This window comes from Tachypleus tridentatus, chromosome 7, assembly GCF_004210375.1.
Source record: "Tachypleus tridentatus isolate NWPU-2018 chromosome 7, ASM421037v1, whole genome shotgun sequence".
Classification (NCBI taxonomy): Eukaryota; Metazoa; Arthropoda; class Merostomata; order Xiphosura; family Limulidae; genus Tachypleus; species Tachypleus tridentatus.
This window is the reverse complement of record NC_134831.1, coordinates 75,426,896-75,454,666: the sequence shown is the minus strand read 5'-3', so window position 1 is coordinate 75,454,666 and position 27,771 is coordinate 75,426,896. Positions and strand designations below refer to the sequence as shown.

The window sequence follows — 27,771 nt, the reverse complement described above, 5'->3', positions numbered from 1 at the left end:
CTATTGGCTCTTCGATATTCAACTGTTCAAATTGAAATGATATACTAAACTGTCTAACTTCAATTATTATTAGTTGTAAAGAAACCTCAGATTTACAAACACTGACACACAGTTCTTATGTAATTGATTGTTCTCATAATAACATGGGTGAGGTTGTATCCTTTGGATATCATACAAACTGTTGTTTACAACACTGTATTAAGCAGTGTCTTTCCTGTCTAGTAACAAGCATTACTTGCTTTGAGAACAAATGTAACTTCAAACAAGACCAACTTAACTGTTTTATCAAGCATGTGTTATGCCAAACCTGCACATACTCAGAACAAAGAATGAATTCCAATAAATATCTTAATACTAAAAGATAAAGTCATGGTATTTCAGATATCACTTTTACCAGTAAATGCAGTAGGTTGAAAGCTCAACACTATAGCAACTACCAGGTTTCACATGCATTTAATTTTGAATTAACTTATTTTTCAGAGTAAATGGCATACTTGTTACTTATTTCAAACCAAATTTTATGTATATGCATGTTTTTTTGTAGCAAAGCCACATTGATCTACCTGCTGTGTACACCAAGGGGTATCAAACTCCTGATTTTAGCATTGTAAATCCGTAGACTTATTGCTATCCCAGCAGGGGGACACCAAATTTTATAAACATATGAAATTTACTCATCCAATTCCAGGTTGACCAATATTAAAATATAGTTCATACCATATCATGCACAGGGCATTAGAAAAAAATTATCTTGGGGCTGCTAACATGAAGGAAAAAAAAAAACACCACTATAGATAGAACAGGAAAGTATAATGCTCAAATTCTAGTGTAGAAAATGTAAGACGTAGTAAGAAAAACCACATATTTGTTCCTGCTTCGATTCTTTCGACCCTCTAGGAATTAAGTCCTTTTGGTCAATTAGAAAAGTCACCAAGTGAATAACATTCTGAGAGCAACTGAATGCTACTGCTAAACAGACTTATTCTATACTGTTGTCTTCCACTCTGATGAATACAGACTCACTTGAGATGTAACCTATTGTACTAGTGTTCCTTGAAACTGGTTCAAAGAGCACAACAAGGACTTCATTCATTTTCCTTAGTCAATTTAATCATCAGATCAATTTATCTGAGCTCTTTAAGATAACTTTGAACATTCTATTTGCTATAATAACTTAAAGAAACCTGCAAACAAATTCAAAAACAACTGTAGAGAGGAAACAAAGGCAAGAAAGAAATCAGTCACTCACTTCAAAAGTAGTTTTAAAGTCCTTAATGTATTTAGTTTTGTAAAATAAATGTTTTCTGGTGATTTGAGACTATTTAGCAATATTTTAAATAATCAGATATTCAAAATGCTGCACTGATTTTCAGATCCTCACCTACACCATGCTGCATCAGAAAAATTAAACACATATCCTTCATAGGAGCATTTGTATCTGTGAATATCAAAACTGTTCAATTTGAATAAGGTTACTGTTTCATTTAGGATATTAAGTTGTAAAGTTTATCTCTAATATAAGAAGAAGCATATTTCATGGTGTAGTTATCACACTAGATGCTAAAGATATTTTTACAACAGTTTGAAAAATTCTATTTATCACTTGACAAATTTAAAGCTGGCACAAAAAAGGAACACAAGAGTTATAGATCCACTTTTATTTTTGCTTCATGAAGTCCAAGAAAAAAATCAGATTATAGAAAATATACATAAAAATAGCAAAGTGTCACAAGTATGTGGAGAAAATTGAGTGCACACCTGATGGAGTCATTCTTGTAACAACTACAATACCAACAATATACATATGTGAATTAATCTGACTGACAACTTTTGCAATTCAAAACCTGGATAACTTAAATTCTAGCCAACATAAAAATAAAGTACAAAAATGTAACCTGAAAATGGAGAAAGCTTCACAACGATACTTCAGAAAGTGCATCTCATTCTTAGGGCATTTTTTTAATATATATGAGAGGCTATGTCATAAAACAATTAGTACATAATGGTAAAGTCTCATCCTGGCCCCAAGCAAGAGAACAACTAAGCTAACAGAGTCCAGTTTGCTGGTATCTTATTGTTGTTTACATTCTGGTGGTGGTTGTGTTTTAGCTGTTTTGTCACTCTGAAACAAACATGCAAGATTTATATGGTAAATACATCTTCAGGAAGATACACATAAGAAAATAACTCAGTAGAAAAGTAATCGAAGTGAGAAACATAACTATACTGTTAAGTTTATACAATATCCAAGTAAAAATTGCCAATAGAAATTTGTTGCCAAATTGACACTTCGCTACTTACATGAAAAGAGACTTCTTTATGGTTTTAGCCCCTTCAAAACTATACAACTTTGGGATACGTAACTGTTAATTCTGCTTACAGCAACATCAGATGTTAAACAACTAACTGTTGTAAAATACAACTATTATCTTCAAAAGTTCAACAAGAGGACAATACATGCATGCTAATGAAAGTCTGTACATAATTTCAATAAGAGTGGTATAGCTAAAAACCTGCATTTTCACATGTTTACATAAAACTTTTAAATCATGTACATCTTTATTCTTGTATATCTAAATACTAAGAATTTGGTAATATACTAGTTCACCAGCTTACAACCTTTTCTCAACCAAGGTTTGGTTTGTTTTGAATTTTGCGCAAAGCTAAACGAGAGCTATCTGCTCTAGCTGTCCTTAATTTAGCAATGTAAGACTAGAGGACAGGCAGCTAGTCATCACCACCCACCATCTCTTGGACTACACTTTAAACCAACAAATAGTGGAATTGGCCATCACATTATAATGTCCCTCACAGCTGAAAGTGTGAGCATGTTTGGTGTGACGGGGATTAGACTTGATAAAATACTATACATACTTGAACAACTATATTTCGAAACACACACTTTGTTTTCAATATTTTTTCAGTTGAAATGTCTGTGGACCAGCTTAGGAATAAGCACAAATGTTTTGCTGTTGTTAAAATGTACTTTTATTAAAAATTTGCTTTCATGTTGGCTAATTTTATTCCACTTTCCCACAGTAAACTACCACTCAAGAAATCATATTTAGTCACCCATCTTAGAAATACAAATCATAGCAAAAGGAAATGACTGACAGCTTCTACTGGGAAAACCTCAACTATTAGAGGTAACACAAGTGCACAAACATAAAAATACTATTTATTCAAGTTTTATTTTAACAGTTCAGCATCTATGTTAAAAACTGACTTTCACAACAAAGGCATAAAATTTGTTATACATGTATATTTTGTGTCATAATTTACCATTTATGAACATGAGGTGACATGGAAATCAAAGTTGAACAGAGTATTTTATGGTTCGGAATTAAAACAGAAATCTCACCTAAGTGTAAAACATTTGATTTACCTTAATATTATGATACAAGTGTAGAATGTCTTTCACACAGATGGCTTAAAGATAACATTTAACACGTCATTACTGAAAACAGAATAAACTAAGTTTTACTTCTTTTAATAATATGGTATTTTAAAATTTATTTGCTGTTACACAGGGGCCAAACTATTACAATTTCCAATTTCATGTTATAATGAAACAAACAAGACTATATAAAAAATTTTGCATAGCTTCACTAGGGTTACCTGCATATAAACATTCTAGCTTTGAACTTTTAAATTTAAAATTATTATTTGTGAATGACTGGCTTCTGAGCCCATAGTTTTGATCCACCATCTTTTTTGATCTGAATTTCTAAGGTTTCTTCTAAATATCATCCTTTTCTTGTACGTTTCTAAAAAAATATCTTTTGGAAATTAATTCCCTTCACTTATATGAATATCCTGCTAAGCATATGATGTCTATCATGATAACACTGACTGTAATACCCAATGAAAAGGTTTTCTTGCACATACATTTGCAACTGATTCATAACAGGCACTTTCTGCAAACTTCAATTGATTTATTAACAGTTAATATTCAAAGCACACAGAACCAACAGAACAAAAGAAACAATCATACAATAATCTGAAAAGCTTCCTTTAAAAGTGGACTTTCCTTCATTAAGAATAAACAACCATTTTATACAAGTTACTTATGAAGTTGTTACACAAGAAGTAGGAGTGGCATGTGTTCCTACAATTATGAACAAAATAGTGAAGTAACATTGTTTGTGTAAGTGATGAGAGGAAAAAAAGTAGCCCAGGTTTACAAGAATATGGTTTACAACTGGTTTACAAGAATATGTAGTTGTTCAAAAAGTAACGTCCAGAATAAGACTGACAAAATCTCTTAATAATATAGTAACTAGAAAACTTGTGTTAATAATGAATTTGAGGAAAAAATATTAATGCATATACATTAACGACAAAATAAAAACACCTATTACCTCTCTTGCTACAGGCTAAGTTGAATCAGCCAAGTTTATGACTTCAAATCGATTTATAAAACTTTGCACGGTTTCAGTAATCAAATCATTTGTATACAAAAACCGGAATTTTTAATGAAGCACTTTCACTAAAAACTCATCCATGAATACACGAAGTCAGAGTTTACTGCTCCAAGTGCAGTAATATTTATGTTAAGAAAAATACTTTCCATCTCAAAAATATCAAAGTTGTTCATGCACTTCTGCAATCCACAGCTAGAGTTCTCTAATACCATTTTCTATGACTTCAACTTAAATCCTAAAATTAGCATATTACTGTAAACAATTTGGTAAAAACACATAATTAGTAACGAAATGATATAAACTATGGTAAAAGTTTCTATATATCAGTACTTCTTACCTGGGGATTATAATCAGGATCATTATCATCATCTTCATCATCATCTTTTTCCTCATCTTCAGCCTCCTCCTCTTCACCTTCCTCTTCTTCATCAAACTAAAACAAATGCATGTTGTAGTAATTAACGTATATATAATGACAGCTAGATATTGGAACATGAAATGAAATCTTGGAATTAAAACACACATGTAACATGTTGAGGGAGTTAGTACACTACCGAGATTAGGGTATCTGAATGATGACCAAGTCTCATAAAAATACACACAAGTAACATGTTGAGGGAGTTAATATACTACCGAGATTAGGGTATCTGAATGATGACCAAGTCTCATAAAAATACACACAAGTAACATGTTGAGGGAGTTAGTACACTACCAAGATTAGGGTATCTGAATGATGACCAAGTCTCATAAAAATACACACAAGTAACATGTTGAGGGAGTTAGTACACTACCAAGATTAGGGTATCTGAATGATGACCAAGTCTCATAAAAATACACACAAGTAACATGTTGAGGGAGTTAGTATACTACCAAGATTAGGGTATCTGAATGATGACCAAGTCTCACAAAAATACACACAAGTAACATGTTGAGGGAGTTAATATACTACCGAGATTAGGGTATCTGAATGATGACCAAGTCTCATAAAAATACACACAAGTAACATGTTGAGGGAGTTAGTACACTACCAAGATTAGGGTATCTGAATGATGACCAAGTCTCATAAAAATACACACAAGTAACATGTTGAGGGAGTTAGTACACTACCGAGATTAGGGTATCTGAATGATGACCAAGTCTCATAAAAATACACACAAGTAACATGTTGAGGGAGTTAGTACACTACCGAGATTAGGGTATCTGAATGATGACCAAGTCTCACAAAAATACACACAAGTAACATGTTGAGGGAGTTAGTACACTACCAAGATTAGGGTATCTGAATGATGACCAAGTCTCATAAAAATACACACAAGTAACATGTTGAGGGAGTTAATATACTACCGAGATTAGGGTATCTGAATGATGACCAAGTCTCATAAAAAACACACAAGTAACATGTTGAGGGAGTTAGTACACTACCAAGATTAGGGTATCTGAATGATGACCAAGTTTCATAAAAATACACACAAGTAACATGTTGAGGGAGTTAGTACACTACCAAGATTAGGGTATCTGAATGATGACCAAGTTTCATAAAAAACACACAAGTAACATGTTGAGGGAGTTAGTACACTACCAAGATTAGGGTATCTGAATGATGACCAAGTTTCATAAAAAACACACAAGTAACATGTTGAGGGAGTTAGTACACTGCCAAGGTAAGTGGATGTGAATGATGACCAAGTCTCATAAAAATGTTGAATCTTCCAATTATTTTTACAAGCACAAAAAATATTTGATTACAGAATCCAATTAACTTATAAGGTATTAAATGCAGGATGTACAACCTGAATTATTTACTAATATACTTGATGGTAGATTTTTTTTTTAAATCTACAGGATGTGCAACCTGTATAATTTACTAATATACTTAATGGTAGATTTTTTGTTTTAAACCAAGATGCAACGGTATGCATAAACTTTGTAGAATGGGCAGCAACTGCATGTTGCAGAGATACAAGTGTAGTGGATATTTTGAAAATTTTCCACCTTTTGTCTTCAGGTCAGCAGGAATACTGACAACACCACAAACAACACACTGACTTGAAGACGAAAGGCAGAAGACTTTTAAAACATTGTCAGCCACACTTCTGTCTCCACAACAGGCAGTTGTTGTCCATTCCACAAAGTTTCATCATGAATACTATGCCTAAATAATCTATCAAAGAGTATGAAAACATTTTTTCTTACATGCACACACACACCTGTATATATATATATTTCATTTTATGAAATTATGAAAAAAAAAAAAACATTTTGAGAGGATGTTATTAATCTCAAACTACTACTTACATCTCCATCTTGTAAGGCCTCTCCAGTGAAATACAAAACAGCTTTTGGTACAATTCTCTCTCTAATAAAATGACCCATTTCAAAATCTCCTGCCAAGAGAACTTGTGTGTCTTCATCCTGCAGATGAAAGTGGAAAATTTTATAAGTCTGCAAATAGACAAAACTATGTTCTGTAACTTTCACAATGAAGATATCTAAGAAATTCTCTCGGATGAGGTAGGAATTGAAGAGTCCAAGAGTAGCACCTTTAAGGTACAAAAAACAAAAGGAAAATGGTAGTAGAAAAAGAAAGACACAGAAATAGAGCTACGAAAAAGTGAGAGAGAGAATTGCTTTACCATCTGTTATCAAATTTTCTGATAAATAATAGTAATATCTGAAGTAAAATTAATGGCTTAAAGGACATTTTCCTCATTAAAGGAATTTTTCTTATATAGCAAAGTCACATTGGGCGATCTGCTGTACCCACCGAGGGGGAATCAAACCCCTGATTTTTGCATTGTAATTCCATAGATTTACTGCTGTACCAGAAGAAGACTTTATTAAAGGAAAATATTGTATCCATGGACAATAACTGTTAACTCGTATATTACCTTAGTCTTAAACTCTAGGGAAAAGTTATTTATAAGATCCTTTAACAATAGTATAAAAACCTTATATAATCAAGTTTCAGCAACATGTGTGAAGTTATAAAATGACAGGACTCCTATTTATTATGTGTAAAAGCACTTAAAGTTAACTGATATTTGTATAAACATAATACTTCAATTATTGGACAAAGCTAGATGCCAAAGAATAGTATTTTTGAGTATACCAAGTATCTTTTAAGTTTTGACTATACATAATAAATTCTAAAATTGTTTGAGTTTACTTTACAATTGTTGCTTTTAATTACAATAGTCTACAAAAAAAGTTTTTAAAAGAAATAAGATAAGGGAATAAAATTACACATACCAACTGTTCTTCATCTGATGGCACTGAAAAAACAGAAAATATGTGATTGATCTATAACTATAGATACATTTAAGGTGAAAAGCACCCTTTTATTTAAAACTTTACAAATGTTATAAATTTAATAAACACTGGTCAAAATATTGTTTTTAGCTAAACAATTGCTTAACATTTCTGTAAAACTGCAAATAAAACTCAGATCTATATAATTCCACAGCATATAACAACATCAATATATCTTAATATTCTGAGGAATAGTTATTAATTAATATTATTTTATCACATTACTGATAGATTAATAATCAGGTTAACAGAATTAACACATTTCTATAGTAATTTCTACAACATTTTAACTGTAAATATTATCATTTACAGAGAGAAAGGTAGTGAAAACAAGATACAGCTAGTATAAAAAAATATGTAGAGAAAGAGAGAGAACTGCTTTATCATCTATATTATCAAATTTTCTGATAAATAATAGTAATATCTGGTAAAATGAATGGTTTAAAGAGTATTTTCCTCATTAAACGAGCTTTTCTGTTGGAGAAATAACACTGACTATTAGTTACGAAGTGTGTATTCACAAAGCATAGCAAAGTCTCACCCAACATGTAATAAAAAACATCAGGCATGATACTAATGCTAAGTCATTCTGAATCACTCTTGACAAATAGAGTGCAAGGTGATGTTAATATAAAGTAAACAGTTTTGTTTCTCCATTAATTCCAAGACCTCCTAAATACATGTCTAATATATATATTTTTTTTTTCAGTGTTTCTCAATATCAGTATTTTCTCTCCTCTAACAAACTGTTGCAAAATTAGGAATGTATAGTAACACAAAATCTTGATGGATAACTATGACATCAGATGCATAATATAATCTTAAATGTCACTCTTTACAAGGTCTGGAGATGCTCATTTTATGTGTGTGCATATGTTTTCATATAGCAAAGCCACATCAAGCGATCTGCAGAGTTCACTGAGGGGAATCAAATCCCTGACTTTAGAGTTGTAAACCTGTAGACTTACTGCTGTATTAGTGGGGTACTCTCACTTTATGTATAGAAAACTATATATCAGCAACATCCAACAGTTGTTTTTTTTCTCATAATTGCCAAAACTGTAAACAATGTGTTAATATTTGCCACATGATAAAAGTGTTTTCATAGACATAAAGGAGTAAAAAATATACACAATAATGTTTTCAATTATTTATTGATATAATTAATTATATCTAACAAAACAGGTGGGAGTAAGTACCAATTTGCCAGAAATCAACAGCTGTTTCACACGTGGCGATCACGTTGGATGCCATGGCTATATACAGTCAAATTTCACAACAGAAAACCTTAGCTGGCAATAAGAAAAATGCACAAACCTGTAGGAGGGCTAAAGAAGTTAAAGAAAGAATCATTCTGAACTGTTTTTGTGATTGTTCTGACTGAACCCCTGGACTTGTGTTTCTGTTTCTTCTTAATAGTCTTCATTGTGACATTCTTTCCTTTCTTCCAGTCAATGGTACATCTGGGATATAAAACAAGAACATTAGTAAAAACCTAATTTTTTTACCCTTTTCATTATGCCAAGAAAAGAAATCAACTTTAACTGTCTATTCATAACCAGGAAATTGAAATGGCCTGTATTTAATTTTGTGAGTTACTGATATTTTCCAAAAAAACTGGTAAGACAGATTGATACAGAAGTTGCCCGAAACCCATGACTGTTAAAAGAAACTAAGAGATGATTAAATTTGTTCAATTAAAAATATGAAAAAACTTTCCTACATAATTGATACAAATACCAAAACAAAGTTTGTTCCAACACAATTAGAAAATGCTTCACATAAAACATAAGCACACACAAAAAAACATAAGCACACACAAACACTTCCGTTTCTTCAAACGAATTGAAATCATTACCTTGAAAGGATAATACAAATGTATGAATGAGCTTTATTATAACGGAGTTTATTGTTTGTATAATGTACAACTGTATTTTTTTGGTACACACACTGACTTTTTTGCTAAGCTTTCCCTGACCATTCACATTAAATACACACACAAAGGAAATTATACACAGAAATCACTACAATAACTATTTTAACAGAATTATTGAGCTCATATACTAGCTATTCAATAAATGTCTGTTACAAATTACTGGACATCATACATCTTAGTGTAATTCAACATAAACTTTACAGTGTTTAAAATAATGGGATTTAAAAATATGCAAAAACATTCATGGATAATATATGACTTTCATAGTAAGATACACATTTGTACAGTATTATGAATTTGATGTGTTTCTAGCTGTATGGAAATGTTACAAGGGTTAAAGGTAACCAACAGTGTAGAAAACCATCACATTGTTTCAGGCAAGTATTAACTACCATAAAATTGGTTCAGGTTAAAGTTGCAATTCTTGCAAGCTATGTCGGTATAAAATATGAACTAATCCAATGTGACCAATTATAAATTCATCTGCTTGACAGCTCACATACAGGTATGCAAATTAATCTATAAGCACTCTGATTTTATTCAGCCATGTGACTGAAGTCTTTGCACAGACACAAAACAAAGTGACATCCATCAGCTTAGTCAAGCAAATTTGTAGTGTATGCTATGTACATGTACTCAACACCAACCTCAAAATGTAACTGTGTAACATCAGGAGTTACGGAATTAAAACCATTGATAAAACGTACACAATCAAACTGCATTATTCCTATGCCACCATGATGTACAGCCATATTTGTAGATGACAGAGAATATGATAGCAGGCACAGAAATAAGCATTACTAAACACAAACATGCTTTACACTGATATTGTGTAACAGTATTCCATCACTCAGCTGTTAAGTTTTTCATTTTGTTCTATTGTAAAATCACTTATAACATTACTAAAACACTCAAAGAAGAACATTTATTTTGATATAGCTCTTGGATTTAGACCATAAAAAATGCTAACACAACACCTATTTGAACTTACAACACAACATCCACAATAATTAATAGTTGATATCAAGAACATGTCATGGATTGAAATCCTATCTTTAAAACAATACCAAAAATATATATCCAATTTCATCAAGCTGTACATCATTCATTTTTACCCTCAGTCTTTGCTTTTCTTCTCCCTACCATCTTGTTCATTGTTTGACAGATACAGGGATGCCAAATTTTGGTGTGCAAGTGCAGAAGGCATCTTGCTTTTTGGGAAAGCTTACACACATGCTCCCCAATAACAATGATTTTTTATTCAGTGAAGCAAAATGGTACATTTCTTAAATCAACATGATGCTCAAACTGACCAGGATCCAGCCAGTTTACCAACCACAATGCATTATAAAATGTTGCTCAAATTACCAAAACATGAGGTTCCTTTCTTCATACTTTATGCTTATTCACAAATTTTCATAGAAACAGTTGAATTCATGCCAGTGAATAAACATCAGGTATGTTCCCCTTTCTAAGGTTTTCTACCCAATAACTTTAAATTTCTAGTAATATTGAAATTTTTAAAATTTACTTTTTTTACATTTGTTTAGCTGACATCTTCTTAGCTTACTTCATGAAAAATCACACCAAATCACAGATCTACTACAAGGCTGTTCAATGCATGTTCATGAATAACATGTTTCCAATTTCCTCCAATGTTTCAAACTGAAACATGAATGACTATGGCCTTTTATACATGTAACAAATAGCACATGTAATTTGAATTGCATGTGTATCTTTGTGGTTGGTTGGTGTTTTATGGTGCAAAGCAACTGGGCTATCTGTGATAAACATCTGGTAAAAAGTTAAAATTAAAAGTAAAATTCATAAAAGGAAATTAAGGTAAAACAAAACAAAGTTTAATTTCTTAATTAAAAAAAACATAAATAGCATTAAACCAATTTTTACATCTAGTCTACAGTGGCAAGAGAAAAACTACAGTAATGCAAGTTGTAAAGGACTTGCTGTAACATAATTGTAATTATCACAACGCACCAGGAAAATTGACAGGTAAGTTCAAAAACCACAGTTAGTCACGTGAAGTTGGTCTTTTCAGGCCTGGTTTTGAGTTATTTGATGTTATAGCCATTTTCACAGTGTAAAGTAATAAAAGTTTTAAAAGACTTGTAGCAAAATTTTAATTATCTTGCCAGGATGACTAACAGGTAGTTCAAACAGCAGCATTAATCACCTGAAGTTAGCCCTTCCAGTCCTGGTTTCGCATTCTTTGACGTTATAGATATTTTCTAATTTCAAATCGAATTAGATGTACTTTGATTTTTAAAAAAAGAATCACATTAAAAAAGGTATAATGTATAAATTAAAAAGATTAATGGCCTTTAAAAAACTAAAAACATTTCTAAGGTGGACAGTATCACCATTGCCAATAAACACTGTCTAATGTTACGGATAAACCTTGGGACAGAACATGTTTAAAATAGTGCCATTGTTGAGAGTCATAATGATGGCAAGACAGTAAAATGTGGCTTATTGTGACCTGAGTGTTACACAGACCACACATTGGTGCATCAGTCCTACATAAAAGAAAACGATGAGTTAAGAAACTGTGACCAATGTATAGACTAGTTAGAATAACTTCCTCTTTCCAATCCTCATGGAAGCAAGGCAGCCAAAGTCCAGCAGAGGGTTTTATTTGGAATAGCTAGTTTTGCCGTTGCTCATTCCAAGTCGACTGCCAACTGGCATAGAGCCGAGCTTTGAACATAGGACCATAATCCATGTGTGGATCAGGCACAGCAGTGATAGTGCCAGAGCAGACAGATGTAGCTGTGGTGTTGGTGAGCTTGTTCTCATGAATACCAATATGGCCCAGTATCCAGAAAAACTGGATAGAAGTAGATGTTAAAGAGAAAGGGGTCAGTTGGTTTTGAATATCAACAAGAACAAAGTGTGAAAAAATGTGAAGAGATTCCAGGGCCAGTAGAGAAATAAGCGAATCAGTATAAATAGAGTAATTTGAGTACTGTTGAGCTTTCTTTTGATCCAGGGCAAGAGAAATGGCATACAGTTCACCAGTGAACACAAAAGCTGTAGATGGGTTTCTGCATGCAACCACTGAACCACAAAAAACCACGGCAGAGCTCACACAGTCACCTGACTTTGAACCATCTGCATAGATAGGAATGGAAGACTGGTTTGAAAGATGTTCACCAAATAACAGACAGTATATTTCCAATCACAAGTGTCTGCTTTTCTTAGTTGACTTAAAGATAGGTCACATCTGGGGATTGTAAGAAGCCATGGTGGGATGGGCTGACCAATGGATACAGCAGTGTCACCCAAGGACAGGCCCAATTCATCCAACTGCACCTGGATATGAGCAATGGCAGATCGTCTGTTCTGAAAAAGTATGGCCTACCAAGGAAGGAAAACACAATCCCAGGTGGGATGCTTTAGTAAGAAATGAAGTTTTGAAGCATGTAGGAAAGACAGTTGCAAATGGCGGAGGTGCAAAGAAGGTTCACAAGACTTTGTGTATAAGCTCTGAACTGGGGCAATGCAGAAAGGCTCAGCGCAGAGCTGAAGTCCTTGATGATGAATGGAGTCCAGCATCTTTAAGGCCTAGGTTCTGGCAGAGCCATAGACCAGTGATCTATAGTTGAGTTTCGATCGAATAAGAGCACAATACATCTTTAGCATAGAACATCGATCCACTCCCCACATGGTGGAAGAGAGGACATGAAGGATGTTTGATTCCACACAAACTTGGAATCTCCTGTTCATTAAAACATTTTAATAAAAATGGGTAAATGGCCATGTAACCCATATATATATATATATGAAGGTCTTGCAAAATGCCACTCCTCCATGCTATGTCATAATCCTTCTCAATGTCAAAGAATATTGATACAAGATGTTGTCATTTGAGAAAGGCTTCTCTGATTGACGTTTCAAGTTGTCATCTGTTTTCAAAACCCACATTGGGTGGGCGAAAGGAGGTTGTTTGAGTCAAGGAACCAAACAAGACGAGCATTAACCATCCTCTCTAAGGTCTTACAGAGACAGCTCGTCAAAGCTGTAGTAAGGATGGTAAGTTTGAAGGAATCTTGGGATCTTTCCCAGGCTTAGGGAAAGGTAAGTTAATAGCTTGGTGCCAGGCATTTGGAAAAATATTCTCCTGCCAGATCCGGTTAAAAACAATTAGAAGAATATCAAGAGAAGCAGAAGATAGATGGCACAGCATGTTATAGTGTACATCAATGGTCCAACAAATGTATTGCCAGACCGATAAAGAACCAGTTTCAGTTCCACCAGGGTAAAGGGACGATTACAGTCATAGAGACAATCAGTTCGAAAGGAAAGAGGTGATCGCTCTGCTCGAGTCTTGATGGCCAAGAAGGTGGAGGAACATGTAGAAGTGCTAGATACCCAGCAAAAGCTCTCACCTAGAGTATCGGCAATGCTCCGGGTATCAGCTACTTCCTGGCCATCAGAGAGCAAGATCAAGAGGGAAAAAATTAAATTGCCCACTGACCTTTCGAACCCTGTCCTATATGACTTTGGAACTGGTGGTAGAAGATATGCCAGTTGTGAACTTAATCCAAGATTTCTTCTGGTTTGACATCTTACCCACCTAGCATGTGGGTAGTGATGTGGTTTGAATGTGTGGGATATCTATGGAAAGTATCCCAGACAGGTGGCAGGCAGGGTTCCACCAAGGACAAGGATATAGTGGAAAACATGTCGAGGTTTTAGAAATACACTGAGCAGCTGCTTGTATAATACAGTCAGTTACTGCTGTCACACAGTCATCTATTGATGGCTGAATCACAATGGCAGGATCAAGTTCCACGAGAGCAGTGAAAGTGGACCAGTCTGCCTGATCCAGCTTCCACCAGGGCACGGGGGTTGGGAGGCATCGACTATGGCCAGTTTCTTTTAAAAGTATAGGAAAATGATCACTGCCTCGTGGATTATTGTCAACCATCTATGAAAAATGGGAGAATAATGAAGGGGAGTAAACTGAGAGTTCAATAGCAGTAAAGGACTGACTAGGTGCATGAAAATAAGTGGAAGAACCAGTATTAAAAAGAGAAAGATTGTGATCAGAGAGCACACGATTTACAGAGTGACCCCTCCTATTAATAACATCACTTCCCCAGAGGGGATGATGTCCATTAAAGTCCACCAGGATTGGAAAGGGAGATGGCAACTGTTCAAAGAGAGCATCAAGGTCTGATTAATCAAATGTCTCTCCAGGTGAAAGGTAGAGAGAAAAAACAGTGATGGTATGACCCAAGAAAACATGATGTGTTGAGTGACAAAGACATGGTGGGCGCATGCTGATCAACCAACAGTGCCACCCCTCCATGTACTCATCCATTACACAGCCTGTCATTTCTGTACAGAGAAAACTACCAAAAAAGTGACTGTATCGGCAGGTTTTAGAAATGTTTCCTGTAAGGAAAGACATACAAGATGGTAGGAAGCAATCAGTGTTTTGATGTCATCCAGATTAGTTCGTAAACCTCGACAGTTCCATTGTATCAAGGTTGCAATTTTTAATGACGTGTTGCCAAATTGGCTGGAGAACCCTTCTGTTTACGACCACGTCTTTTTTCCTTACTGTCCTTATTCGGGGGAGGTCCATCAACCTCCATGGATCCTGCCCTGGGTCGATTGGGTAGGTCTTTGTTGTTGGAAGGGGATTCCAGTGACTGAGGATGCAAATGATTGACTTTTTTGCATCTTGGGGTGAGAGAAAAAGATGTATCCAAAGAAATGTCTGTACCTGGAACCAAAGGATGTGGATCTTGGGGTTTGTTGGAACGTATGGGAGGAACAGAGATGGGTGTAGAAGTTAATTCATCAACCTTTTTAACCATGGAGGTCAAAAGGCTTTTCATTTGTCTTGAAAACGATTATCTTAGAGGCATAGAGAGATCTGTCTGCACTCCCACCGTAGTTGTGGAACGAAGTGAAGCAGCATATGTCCAAGATGTAGTGGTGGACAGCAATTTTTGAGCCTCAGGATAAGTAACGTTATGAGTCCTTTTCAAACTTTGCACCTTCTTTTCCTCCACCCATATTTAGGGCAAGAACAAAAGTAGGAAATGTGAGAACCATTCCAATTGACACAACGTGGGTCTGTTTCACCCTCATAGATATTGTGGTCCTTGGCACCACAACAAGCACATGTCAAGGAACTACGACATGACGTCTTTGAGTGACCGAACCTCTGACACTGGAAACATTGGAGAGGGTTTGGAAGGTACAGCCATACCCTGCAAGTAAGATAACTTGCCTTGATGGTGACAGGTGCATGTGGTGATGTAAATGTTAAAATGAGGATATTTGTCAGCAGTGTAACTCCATCTTTGCGAGTGGAGATGCGCGTCACTGCATTCCTGCGTGGAGAAACCAGCAAGAATCTGACTCGGGGATGTTCTTCAAATTCCTCTTAACAATAACTCCTCATGATGAATTCAAAGTAGCATGAGGTGTAACCTCAATAGGTATATCCCCAATTGCCTTTGAATTCAAGAGTTCACTGTGTTTGGATGTGGATGTTTCAACCAATATGTCTCCAAATCGAAGCTTCTTTACTGACTTTGGAGAGCCAGCAAGTCCCTCCAGTCCCTTCTGAATAAAAAAGGGGGACATTTGCCCTAAACTAAAGGTTTATCTGAAAGAGAATGTACGATAAGAAAATGAGGTACAACTGGTGGTACATATGTTGAAGATTGCTGAGAGTCTTCAAGACGTGGTTGTTTACCTAATGACTGTTTTTTCACTAATTTATTTAAATATTTATTAGAAAGATCCATAGGAGAAAAGGAAAATTTCAGTGCCCACTGACTCCACCCACCAAGGAGCCCTACGAGGGGACGCACTGCAATGTCAAGCAAGGACACTGCAGCAACGTTAGGATTTCATGAGCACTGTACCCAAACACCAGCATCAGACACAATATCCACAACACTCATTGAGAACTTCCAACACTGGTACTTGGTTGACTCTAGCCCAAATGGACCAGCCGACTGATCAGGGGGGCCACCCAAAGGCTGGCCGTCTACAGGAATTCAAAGCCAAAGTGGTGTGTTAGGGTTGGACCCCTCAACTACCAGGATCCTCTCCTCCCCTTCATGGGTCGCCATGCATGGCAAACACATGGGTGGATGTTTAGATTCCAGAGCAGGTAACCTGAAAGAGCAGAACCTTCCCTGGGAGGTCCCTTCACCATGTACAGGAATCCACATCGAGGGGCAGTTAGTTAGGATTCAGGTACCTGGTGGCATATATAGTTGGATCATCCAATTAAACAGCAAATGTGGTATTGTTCGATCCTAGGTTCACAAATTCCCAATGGCTACCTGGCTTCTTTGACAGATGGAGCTATACATAACATAACTTTCTACTATCTATATCATTCTTCTTGCATAGTTATAGAGGCCAAGTGTCTCAGTAGAACCAAGGACAATTATTAATTACTTTTCACCATTTTCTTTAAGCTTAGTTGACTCACACATGAACAACTGATAACATCAGTTGTTCTGGATGGTCTAGGTCAAATAACAATCATTTCAGTGAATTCAAAAAGTGTAGAGCCAAAGTGCTGCAAACCACTTAAAAGAGTAGTTGAAATTGTATTTAAAAGACAATAAATTTGAACATTAATGGAAACAGACTATAAACAATTAGCAGTTACCAGGGGGAAAAAAAAACACACTAAAATAAGCTTTGGCTATCTCAAGCCTGTATTGGATGCATTTGGAAATGTCAAAACTACATATACAGTTAAAGTTCTCTCTTCAGCTGATTAATAAAAAATGGTTATGAGAATGCAACAGTATATCTGCTCCATGTCATAGTCTCACATACACAAGGTAAAGTAAGTCATAAAACAATAAGACTTTGCAACAGAAGGTATAGCATGTGGGGTCTGGCTTTAACACATGAACTTAACCAGATTGAACATGTTCTGAATTAAGATTTTAAAACTTTTTTGTTTGTTTGTAATATTGACATACTGTAAAAGACTGAAATATGTAGTACTTTCTTATCTCTCATAAACATCTTGTTTAACCAAATTTAAAGCTATGATGAATGTCAGGTTACACTAATACATTCACAAAAACTACAAAAAACCTTTACTTAAGGTTAGTCCATTAACTTTAGTTCTGAAATGTCAGTTAAGTATTTCAGAATGATAGAAAGATATAACACACAACTATTAAATGTGGAGTTTAGATATAAACAAAAAACTATCACAAAAACTTACACAAGGGTTATGCATGATAACAGTTATCTACATATAGTTCTTGAAACCTCTGAATACTTATTTCTCTACATGGATGCTGCAAGATAACTCCTTACCCTTTACACTTAAAAATTTCAGGTCCTTCAAATCCAAAAGGATCATCTTCATCTGGTACACATCGCATTTCATACTCCTTGGTTAGTAATGTATTACTAAAATATTCATTTGGCTTAAAATGGAACTCTAATATAAAGCCCTGTGAATGGAAAATATCACTACAGTTACTTATACGAGAGAGAAAAACATGAACACATACACAATATAATAAACAAAAACAAGCCCTCTAGAAAATTAAAAATGGCACACAGGTCAAAAGGATACCCAAGGTGCAGGCTACAATGTGGGATATAAAATCTACCCTAAGTTTTGGAAATTACTGCAGAAGTAGGGGACACATTGTATATCAGTCTTTACCTCTGCTTGCCATCCTTGTGTGAAGAAATTCAGAAAAATAAATACTAAAATAACCAAAAGAAATAGATATTAAGAGAGTGAAATGTGGGAGCTCAAGCTCACAATGTCCCTCATTTATCTCCTACTTAGGGGTAAGATATGACATGTAGTTAGTTCTCTTCTAACCTGTTCAGAAAATAATTCACAAATAAAAACACTCCAATTGTTAAAAAAAAAGATATTTTTAATTAAAACATGCATAATATAATAGTATTAAATAATGAATTAAACTAAAAAATCACATTAAAAAAAGACTAGTGAAACATGAAACAAGTATGTTTTTTTTAAGAGTTTTTGCAATATTGAAGTACTTTTTTGTGAGGATACAAAAAACCTAGCAATTACTACAAATTTAGTTATCTACAACAACCTTCAATGGTGTGGAATTTTTGAAAAGACACTTCTTGCCCAAAATGTTACAAAAATCTAGTCTTTCCTGAGAATTTATTGGACAAAGTGATTTATATCCCTAAGACATTTTACTCAAAATGATGTATACTCATGAAGAAAAAAACTGTTATTGATCACTCAATTTTCTCAGTGATAGAATATACCATATTTTGCATCTAGGCTCTTCATACATCCGTACATTTATGGTTTGAACATTTAGCTATCAGTATTTTCCAGTGTAATATGTAGAAAACTCATGTTCATAAAGAAATTATAGTTTACATTAATATTGCCACAAATTAATATATTTGAAGTTTTTTTAGTAATTTCATACTATATACTATATTCTTCCTAGAGCTATTGGCTAAACTTTACTGTGTTCCTACCACAGACAAAAGCAATGTAATAATATTGTTGCATTGATCTAAATGTGTTACTGTGCATTTGACCAAAGACTTGTGAATTAAATTGACATGTTTATTTGTGTAAATAGTTTTGGTTTGAGGTTCAGAGGTATGCAGGAAAGAATTAACTAAACAATTTCACAGAAAATAGAACACTATAGATTTCAAAAGAAAATTAGAAGAAAAATGTAACTTACCATTGGATTAGATTCTAATAGTTTCACTTTAACATCTGTAAGGTCTTTCAGGATAGGCTCATCATGTTCCTGCACAAAGTAAATAAAAATCTTTACTTTTATTTGTATTTAAAACCAAAGCTAGTGAATATTATCTGCTAACATCTATAATATTTAACTACTAGCAGTACAAACTGCAACAGTTGTTAGGATATTTCTTCTAAACTGGTACTATTCAATAATCTGAGTTGAACTTTAGTACTTCTAGCAATTTGCTACTGCTATCGATATATATCTTTTAACAAGCAAATTTAAATACTTTTGCTTTTTGAAAAAGTCAGAGAAAGTCATAGAAGTGCACTTTTATATTACAATAATTAAATCATGTTTTTATACGCTCACTCATACATGTATACACTAGTTAAAATCCACACTAGTTATAACCTTAAGTGATTCTACACTCTTCCATTTCCCTCCTACATACTTTATAAATCACACAAGAAATAATGAATATACGTTACCGTTATTTAAAGATAACTTTATATGACTAATCAAAGCAGAGTAAATGAAACAAGTTACTACTCCCCTAACTAGCAACATCACAGACACCTATTTCTGACAGTTACTGTCATCAATAACAAACATATTTATTATCATTACTGAGTTGGTAGATGATTTATATAAGTTAACATTATATTGGATTTTGTCTCACAGTTTGGTGACAAGTGAAGAAAACTTGCATCTAACCAAACACTGTAAAGTAAATTTACCATGTGATGTAATTTCACATAAGCTAGGAATTTTGCAAAATAATACAGTCAGTAACCCTTTGAGCTTACACAACAGTAAAGGCTCTAGTATACCAACAGTAAAATATTTTCAGATACTGTTCATGAGAGTAAATGCAATAAAGCACAATCATCAGTATGAGGAAGTTCGGAGCTGTAACAGTAAACCATTGTCAGAATGTGCAGAGCTTATCTGTACTTCAACCTGCAAATTATTTTATTTTTGCCTAAGTATTTTCATTAATTTTTATTACACTAACACAAAATATCCCCATTTTCCATAGTGATTCATGATCCAGAGTTTTGATCACATATGTGATATTGTTCCTTAATTTTTTTCACACATTTTCTATACCTTTTGTTTTGTTTATTTCTTGAAACTTATTTGAGGGATATTCGTTTCAAAATACACCAGCTATAGTATCCAGAAAATCCCTAAATTTAGAACACAGATTTCAAATATAAATATGCCATCAAGACTAATTATTATTGAAGTGAACATAAAATGGCTAAACATAGACATATGACTTTGAAAGAGAAGAAATTACTGTCCAATTTCAATGTTATCAAACCAACAGGTGAAATACACACAATAAAAAAACATAACACCACCCACCAGGCTACTTAATAATGTCTAAAACTCTATAGGTCAAAATCTAGAAATGTTTTTAATTTAGCCAACTGTTAAAGAATGTATCAAAGCGAAGTGTTTGTCCACCTCAATACCCCATTCTATAATATTGCCTTAAACACATTCCACAAATCAAACCAGAGTTGCATGTATGGTCATTAGGTTAATGTGATGTTTCAGCAAAGTAGGTACAATTTTCTCCCAGTGAGGTCAGTCAAATATATTATAAATTACATATATAAATGAAAGCTTTGTCATGTGAAGCTTTAATTTCTATATCAAGTTCATGATTAGTTCATTTTTACTTTTTGTATACATGTATATACATCTTGAAAATTATTACACCATCCACCCCAAACTTACTCCAGTAAGCTTATCTTAATCTTTTGGAACTAAGAAAAATCTATTGAATATAATAAAAAAACAACAACGTTCATGATGTTAGAAAAGAGAAAGAAAGGTTTTAGTGTGAAAAGTGCAATAAATGTTTCAAAGAAAGAAGACATGCACATGTATGTGTGCATGAGGAACCCCCCCCCCTCTTTTTTTTTTTTTATAATAATAACATTATTAATTCATTTCACATTCAGTCTTTTCAGTAGCTTCTTTATATTCAATAGCTGGTCCACCAAACAAGATTTAATACTAACTCACACTTGGAATATGCATTATGTAAACAAATTGAACTAATTAAGCATAAGCCATTCATTTAAAATACACACCAAGAGAATAAAGTACACCTCTGTTCTGATATTTCAGTTCAGTCTTATGTTGTCTGATGATTCTGCATAATCTTTTAGGCAATTTTTCCTAAAACATAAAATAACTGTTTGCCATTGTCCCTACTTCTTCTAATGACATTTGACACTGAAAATTTCAATCACAACTGATACTTCAACCAGGATTATTAAAACATTGTTGTATTTCAACTAAGAGCTATTTGTATTCAAACTGCAATTAGAACTTCAACACCCCACAGTAAAGGCAAAAAAAGAATAATGAAAACTGTAGAGAACAAGCTACATAACACTAATATAACCTGAAATAAGAAAATATAAACAGAGTTTGAATTGAAGTTAAAATTAGTTGTAGTTCAGTTTACATTGTTAAGATATTTTTGGAAATTGTGAAAGTTTACAGGTGTTTTGAAACTGAATGTAAGAATACAGATAGATGATACTTATCACTAGAAAATGCAAGAAAAAAATGCTGACATGGTAACTATACGTACCTGAATCCTTTCTGATATCATTTCAACATTTTTAAATGTCGTCAGCCAGAATTCTGGGATACCCCTAGTATCATCTGAAATAAGGTTTGTAGATAATTTCAAAATACCATATTCAATAAAAAATAACACATTTGCATTTGTAAAAGACAAGAAATTATCATGAACTAGAAACAAGAAGTAATTTTATCTAGATCTAGACATCCCTTGCTTTTGGATAAGTGGAATCAGGAGTCCAAGGATACTTTCACTGACACACCTTTGGTCTATTTTTCTTTTATTTAGAATTTGCTGAAACTTCTGCCTTGTGTTCTTTGTCATGAATTTTTATAGTATGCATATTTTTTAAACATAAATTTAAAGCACAAATCAAAAATCATGTGTCACCTTCTATACAGATACTGTATTTTGAAGACTTGTCACAAAAATTAAAGGCATAAACAAATCAAAATAATTTATAGAGATTATTTTTAAAGCTTTCTTTCATACATATTTATGAACTAGAGATGTTTACACAGCACACTGAACATAGAAAAATTCTTACCATTCTGAGTTTCAGTTGGTTCTTTGTTTTCATTATCTTTATTTTCCTTAGATTCTACTTTAGTCTTCTTTTGAGTTCATTCAGAGAAAATTATACAAAACATATCTATAAGACATTCTGTGATGAATGACTCAACCATATATAGAAATTAACAACCAAATAATTTTGACTAAAATATTTTTCATTTGGAAATGTTGCTTGTAATTTTGTACAATAATATGATTAAAATTTAATATAGCAAGTGTTTAATTTTACTAGAAAATAATATTATGATTTCTTTTAATCATATTAAAAATTTTTGGGAGAAGGGAACAACAGAAAAATACAAAATCACTTGTACATTGAGAATTAAAGTATCTATGGATTTCAATATTTAAACCTCATATGAATTTGAAGTAACAATATTTGTATCTTCCATTCTATCCACTACCATAATCAAAACATTTTCTTTAACTCCTATAAAGTAACCAAATACCAGAAATCCATTCTAACAAATAATGAAATGAGTTAAATGTACTCAACTGAGTTAGCAATGGAAATGATACAAGAAAAACTGAATAACCATGAAAACAACAGAATTAACAAGCTATCAACCATAATAAAGAATTGAGGTTTTCTTTTGTTCACTAACAACAAGCCACTACATTATTTCTTATGAAAACAAGGATACTTACTATTACTTCATCATCATCTTTTTCAGAGTCAGAAGGAAAATCACAGTCTTCATCTGTTGGTTCAACTTTTCCATTAATAATTTCATTTCGCTGTAAAAAACAATTTCAGGAAAACTGTTAAAAATGTAGTGAAATAAAAAGTAATCTCTCCACACATACATACACATTTCCTGTTATAAACCATAAGGTAACATGTTTTTACGGCAAACAAATGGGATTCTTGTCCACTGACTAGCTATCTTGTCACAATGATAACAAAAGCATACTTGTAACAGATGCATAATCACTCACTGAAAAAATGCTAACAACTTTGTTTTTATAAAGAATAATTGAGAAATTTATGTAAAACAAAATGTGGTTTAATGTTACTGATACAAAAACTTTTGGATGAAAAGATACACATTTTAAAACTGATAGTCATAGGGAAATGCAATAGAGTTCTATCATTTTGATTTATTCAGTCATGTAAAATCCTAAAGCTATACCGCATGGCTAAACAAATTAAAACAAAGTTTTGCTTGAATGTTTCCAAGGAAACCTGTGACATGAACTGAGAAGCCCTAGAATGACCTGTCTGCAAGTTATGAAATATGTTAACACTCATCTGGGAAAAATGCTGTAATGTTACTGAATATCTAGCTAGTATTAACTCATTAGATACAATATAACTTGTTCAATGTTACAAGTTTTTATGGACAAATCTCAAACTTTTCTAAATGTACAAAAGAGATTTCTCCTACTACATTTTAAATGCAAGATTTATTCAGTTTCAAGGTGATTTTCACAATTAAGGACATGATAGCAGCATTAATAATTTTGTAAAATATCACATACTTTAGTTTGGCAGTTACCATCACTCTGATTTCCAGGTACTTCATTCTCTTACTATACTTAGTACTACGTTTGTAATATATATTTTTATATCACTTAATTTGCTACTTAAACATTACTGTGATCTTTCTTCTGCATTAATATGATCTATATGTTTTGACTAGTTTCTAATGACCATAACTAGTTGTTTCTGCTGCTGGCTGTGTATGTTGATCACGTGTTTAGAAGATAAAGTTAGATTAGTAGCGTTAGAAACAGTTCATATTATGCTCAACTTATTTTTCTATGTATTACAATTATCTTGGTTATTTTATTTAAAGTAATAATATTTTTACAATGTATTGCAGAATGTTTATTCACTTAATGTTTTCTTAGGTGTTACTTTTCTGCTGTTAATGTCCGTCCGAGCATCTGTACCATTCACCTACCTAACTCTGTGTTACATTAGTAACAGGTGCTCTAGAGATTCATTTCAGATGCTAAGCTACTCTATAAGGTGCACTTCTGAAGCCACTTAGTGGGATTTCACTAAGTGGATTATTCAATTTTTTTGTAGATGATGGCATCATGATTTTACATGAAAGAGAATCAGTAATGACACACCAGAACAAACACCTAATGTTTACATATTTTTAGGCTGTAACATCAAAAATATATTTTTATTCATCCATTATTTATCATAATTTTGTAATGTTACTTCAATATTTGGATACATAACTAACAAATCTCCTAAGCTGGTTGAACTTCACGAGACATTGAAATTATGGTAAACCACTGTTAAAATGAGAGTATCCCAGTAACAAATCAAAGCAACCTGATCATTATAAGTTATTATTCTACAATTCTGTATACTTCCAGGGACAGTGGTATATTAAATTAGCAACACTAACTGTTGGATTAATGTTTAGTTACGACTTAGGAGCTAGCTTGCTTTGATAAGAAGTTATTAATAATGAGGCACTTTATCCTATTTTATTACAAATATTAAGTAACAAGTCACTTTAACAAAATACAATTTTGCACATTTTGTATGGGATATTTTCTTTAAAAATAAAGGGTTTTGTTATCTATGTGTTTGTGACCCAATTACTCTCTCAATCAACAATGATAATCACTGACCTTGTTGTATAGAAGAAATAATAATTTTCCTACTAAATATCCTGCAAGTCTCTAATTAATTCTGTTGTATTAACAGTAGAATTTTAAAATCTTATCAATGCACTGAACACATTTCATTTGGAATTCTGACTTAGCTACAACCAATTCCACCAAACTGATCTTCCACAAAACCTTCACTCTTAACAATCCATCAGAAATATTTGTATTTAAGCCAATACCTTAATCTTTGTATCAAATATTGCAGAGTACAAAAAGTAAAAATGTGTCTAGTTTGTTACCAATTAAAATTTGGTTTGTACAGTAAATAACAAACCATATACTTTACATCATACATCAAGAACAACAGTTATAAAAATAGGAATGTAGTTTTACTAAAGGACTAACATGTTACCATAGAAACACAAAATGATAAACAAATGGTAAAGCTGAAAAAACATCAAAAACATGAGCACTGTTGACAAGGACTTTATTAAATAGTTGTTAGAAACTGTAGAATATTCCTAACAATCTATTCATCAAATATCAAACTGAAGTTAAAAGAGCTTGTGCCATAAGAACCAAATGAAAGTTTAACACATAAAACCGACAATAAAACATTCGACGATACACAAAATTACAATTTTATCCGGATAAAACCTCTAAATGTGATAAAGTTTCACATCATTTTTCACTTTTCTTTGTAATGTTTACACTTGGGTCTAGATGGCCAAAAGCCAGCACAAGACTCAAACTAATTCTGATACAGCTTTCTGAGCTGGCTGTCGAAGTTCATCTATTTCTATGGAGGTCTTTTGGTATTTTTGTTTTGAAATTCATTATAAATTAGAATATTTCTTGTGCAAACAAAAGTATCTGCAAGAGAAATAAATGGATAAAGTACACACAATGACCTTCACTTCTACTTGAACAAAAGAACCTTTGTTCTTTTCTATTGTTGTTTGTTTTTAGTTATTTTCTAAAAAATCTCATCCTCATTTCTTGATGTGTTTCTGAATATCACATTGTGTTCACATACACTCACTCTACACTTGGAACACCCTTTCAATTTTTTATTATGTATAATAAATAGAAAACATGTGGCAAAATTTTGATATTTCTAGTTTCACCTACTTTCTACGCTTTAAATTAGAACATATCACAGAAATAAAAACAATTGAATTTTTTCAAAAAAAAGAAAAACTGGTCAAAAGACAGTGGAAACATTCCTGAATAATTATCCTATGAAGAAATCTTACTGAAACTTCCATTTTAACAAAATAAAAGCTCTAATATACAGCCACTATTTAATTTTGATAGGAATTATCTGTAATAAACTTAGTTGCTTGCTATTTTTCATGTGCACAATTATAACAAAAGGAAGCAGTTATTTAAATGTTGCTTATAACAACATGCATTACTAGATTAGATGGCAGTAGGAAGAATGTTTGGCTACCTACTCTAGTCCATCAAACCAATAGCTTAAGAAGTGGGGGTCCCTCATAATATTTGTTAGTTAAATGTACACAATGGTCATTTGGTGGCTTGTAACATTATTCATTACCACTTCAAAAAGATTAATGCCAAAACCTAGGATTCTCTTTCAGAAAATTTCCATAAAAAATTTTAATAAAATGCCCAGGTCCCATAAGGGGTTGCATGGAAAATTTTACCTCTCACATTAAAGCTTTAAGACAGAAATTCTTTTGAAACCATTTACAAGTTGTTGAGGCCAACATTTTAGTACAAGGGGTTTTCAGGAAACCTCCAAGTTCTCCAAAAGGTGGAGCAAAAAAAATACTACCTTAGTGCAAACCTCAAAACCAAGAATTAATTTCACACCATTTTAACAAGTTGGTGTAACCAGCAATTTAAAAAGAGTTATGACACATGCACAAAAATTTATCACACAGAATTAAAATGTACTTACTTTTTCAAAAAAGGGCATATATAAATCTGCATACTTGTACTCTAGTGTATGTACTTCTTCATAAAACTTTGCTTCCAGTCTTGTACATTCTAACTGTAATTTCTTTAGGGCCTTGATTCTACGTTTCACTGATTTTGGTAAGCTAAAAATTTATAAATAAAATCTTTTACAACACAATATTAGAATACAATTGACATACTACAAGTACATACATAGCACACAGCTGTAAATATCTTAAAACAATTGACATACTACAAGTACATACATAGCACACAGCTGTAAATATCTTAAAATACAAACTGATGTACTGCAAGTTACAAAATAAAAATAATTGTATATACACCTGTAGTGTTATAACTCACGTACAACTTTGTCTGATTTAAGCACTAACAGGTCTAACTGTTCTTAATCTATACCCAGAGTCATTGTTTGTTTTACTTTATACCACACGTGTCAATTACTGAAATATGGTTGTAGTTGAAATTCATTTGTTTGGTTTATCAAAGGGAACAAGTAGTAGTTGCAAAAGTCTGGAACTTTAGATACTTTACAGTGCACAAGAAAATACATGAGGAAATCACAGGTGGGTATTAACTTCCAGTGTCCAATTTTAAACATGGGCCGAGGTGGTAATCAACACATCAGCTCGCCTGAATCAGTTAATGTATTCTGAACTA

General features: G+C 33.0%; 2 protein-coding genes across 3 annotated transcripts in view; both read right to left on the bottom strand.

Annotated features, from left to right (window-relative positions):
* Positions 1–27,771, bottom strand: part of LOC143255999 (dual specificity calcium/calmodulin-dependent 3',5'-cyclic nucleotide phosphodiesterase 1A-like) — a 463,989-nt gene that overhangs the window by 316,625 nt on the left and 119,593 nt on the right. The gene's annotated exons all lie outside the window — the stretch shown is intronic.
* LOC143255998 (nucleosome assembly protein 1-like 1) lies at positions 1,644–27,247 on the bottom strand. Its single transcript, XM_076512517.1, has 11 exons — positions 27,095–27,247; positions 23,239–23,328; positions 22,565–22,631; positions 22,024–22,097; positions 19,395–19,463; positions 18,007–18,146; positions 9,051–9,196; positions 7,674–7,696; positions 6,720–6,836; positions 4,762–4,857; positions 1,644–2,122 (listed from the first exon to the last, which is right to left on the bottom strand). Exons 1-11 carry the CDS (start codon positions 27,110–27,112, stop codon positions 2,072–2,074), a joined length of 891 nt encoding a protein of 296 aa, XP_076368632.1. The 5' UTR covers positions 27,113–27,247; the 3' UTR covers positions 1,644–2,071.

Coding starts and splice junctions, on each gene's coding strand:
- LOC143255998 (XM_076512517.1), bottom strand. Junction 7,697..9,050: donor CTTCTTTAGCCCTCCTACAG/GTTTGTGCATTT, acceptor CTGTTTTTTCAG/TGCCATCAGATGAAGAACAG. Junction 6,837..7,673: donor CATCAGATGAAGAACAGTTG/GTATGTGTAATT, acceptor TTTCATCTGCAG/GATGAAGACACACAAGTTCT.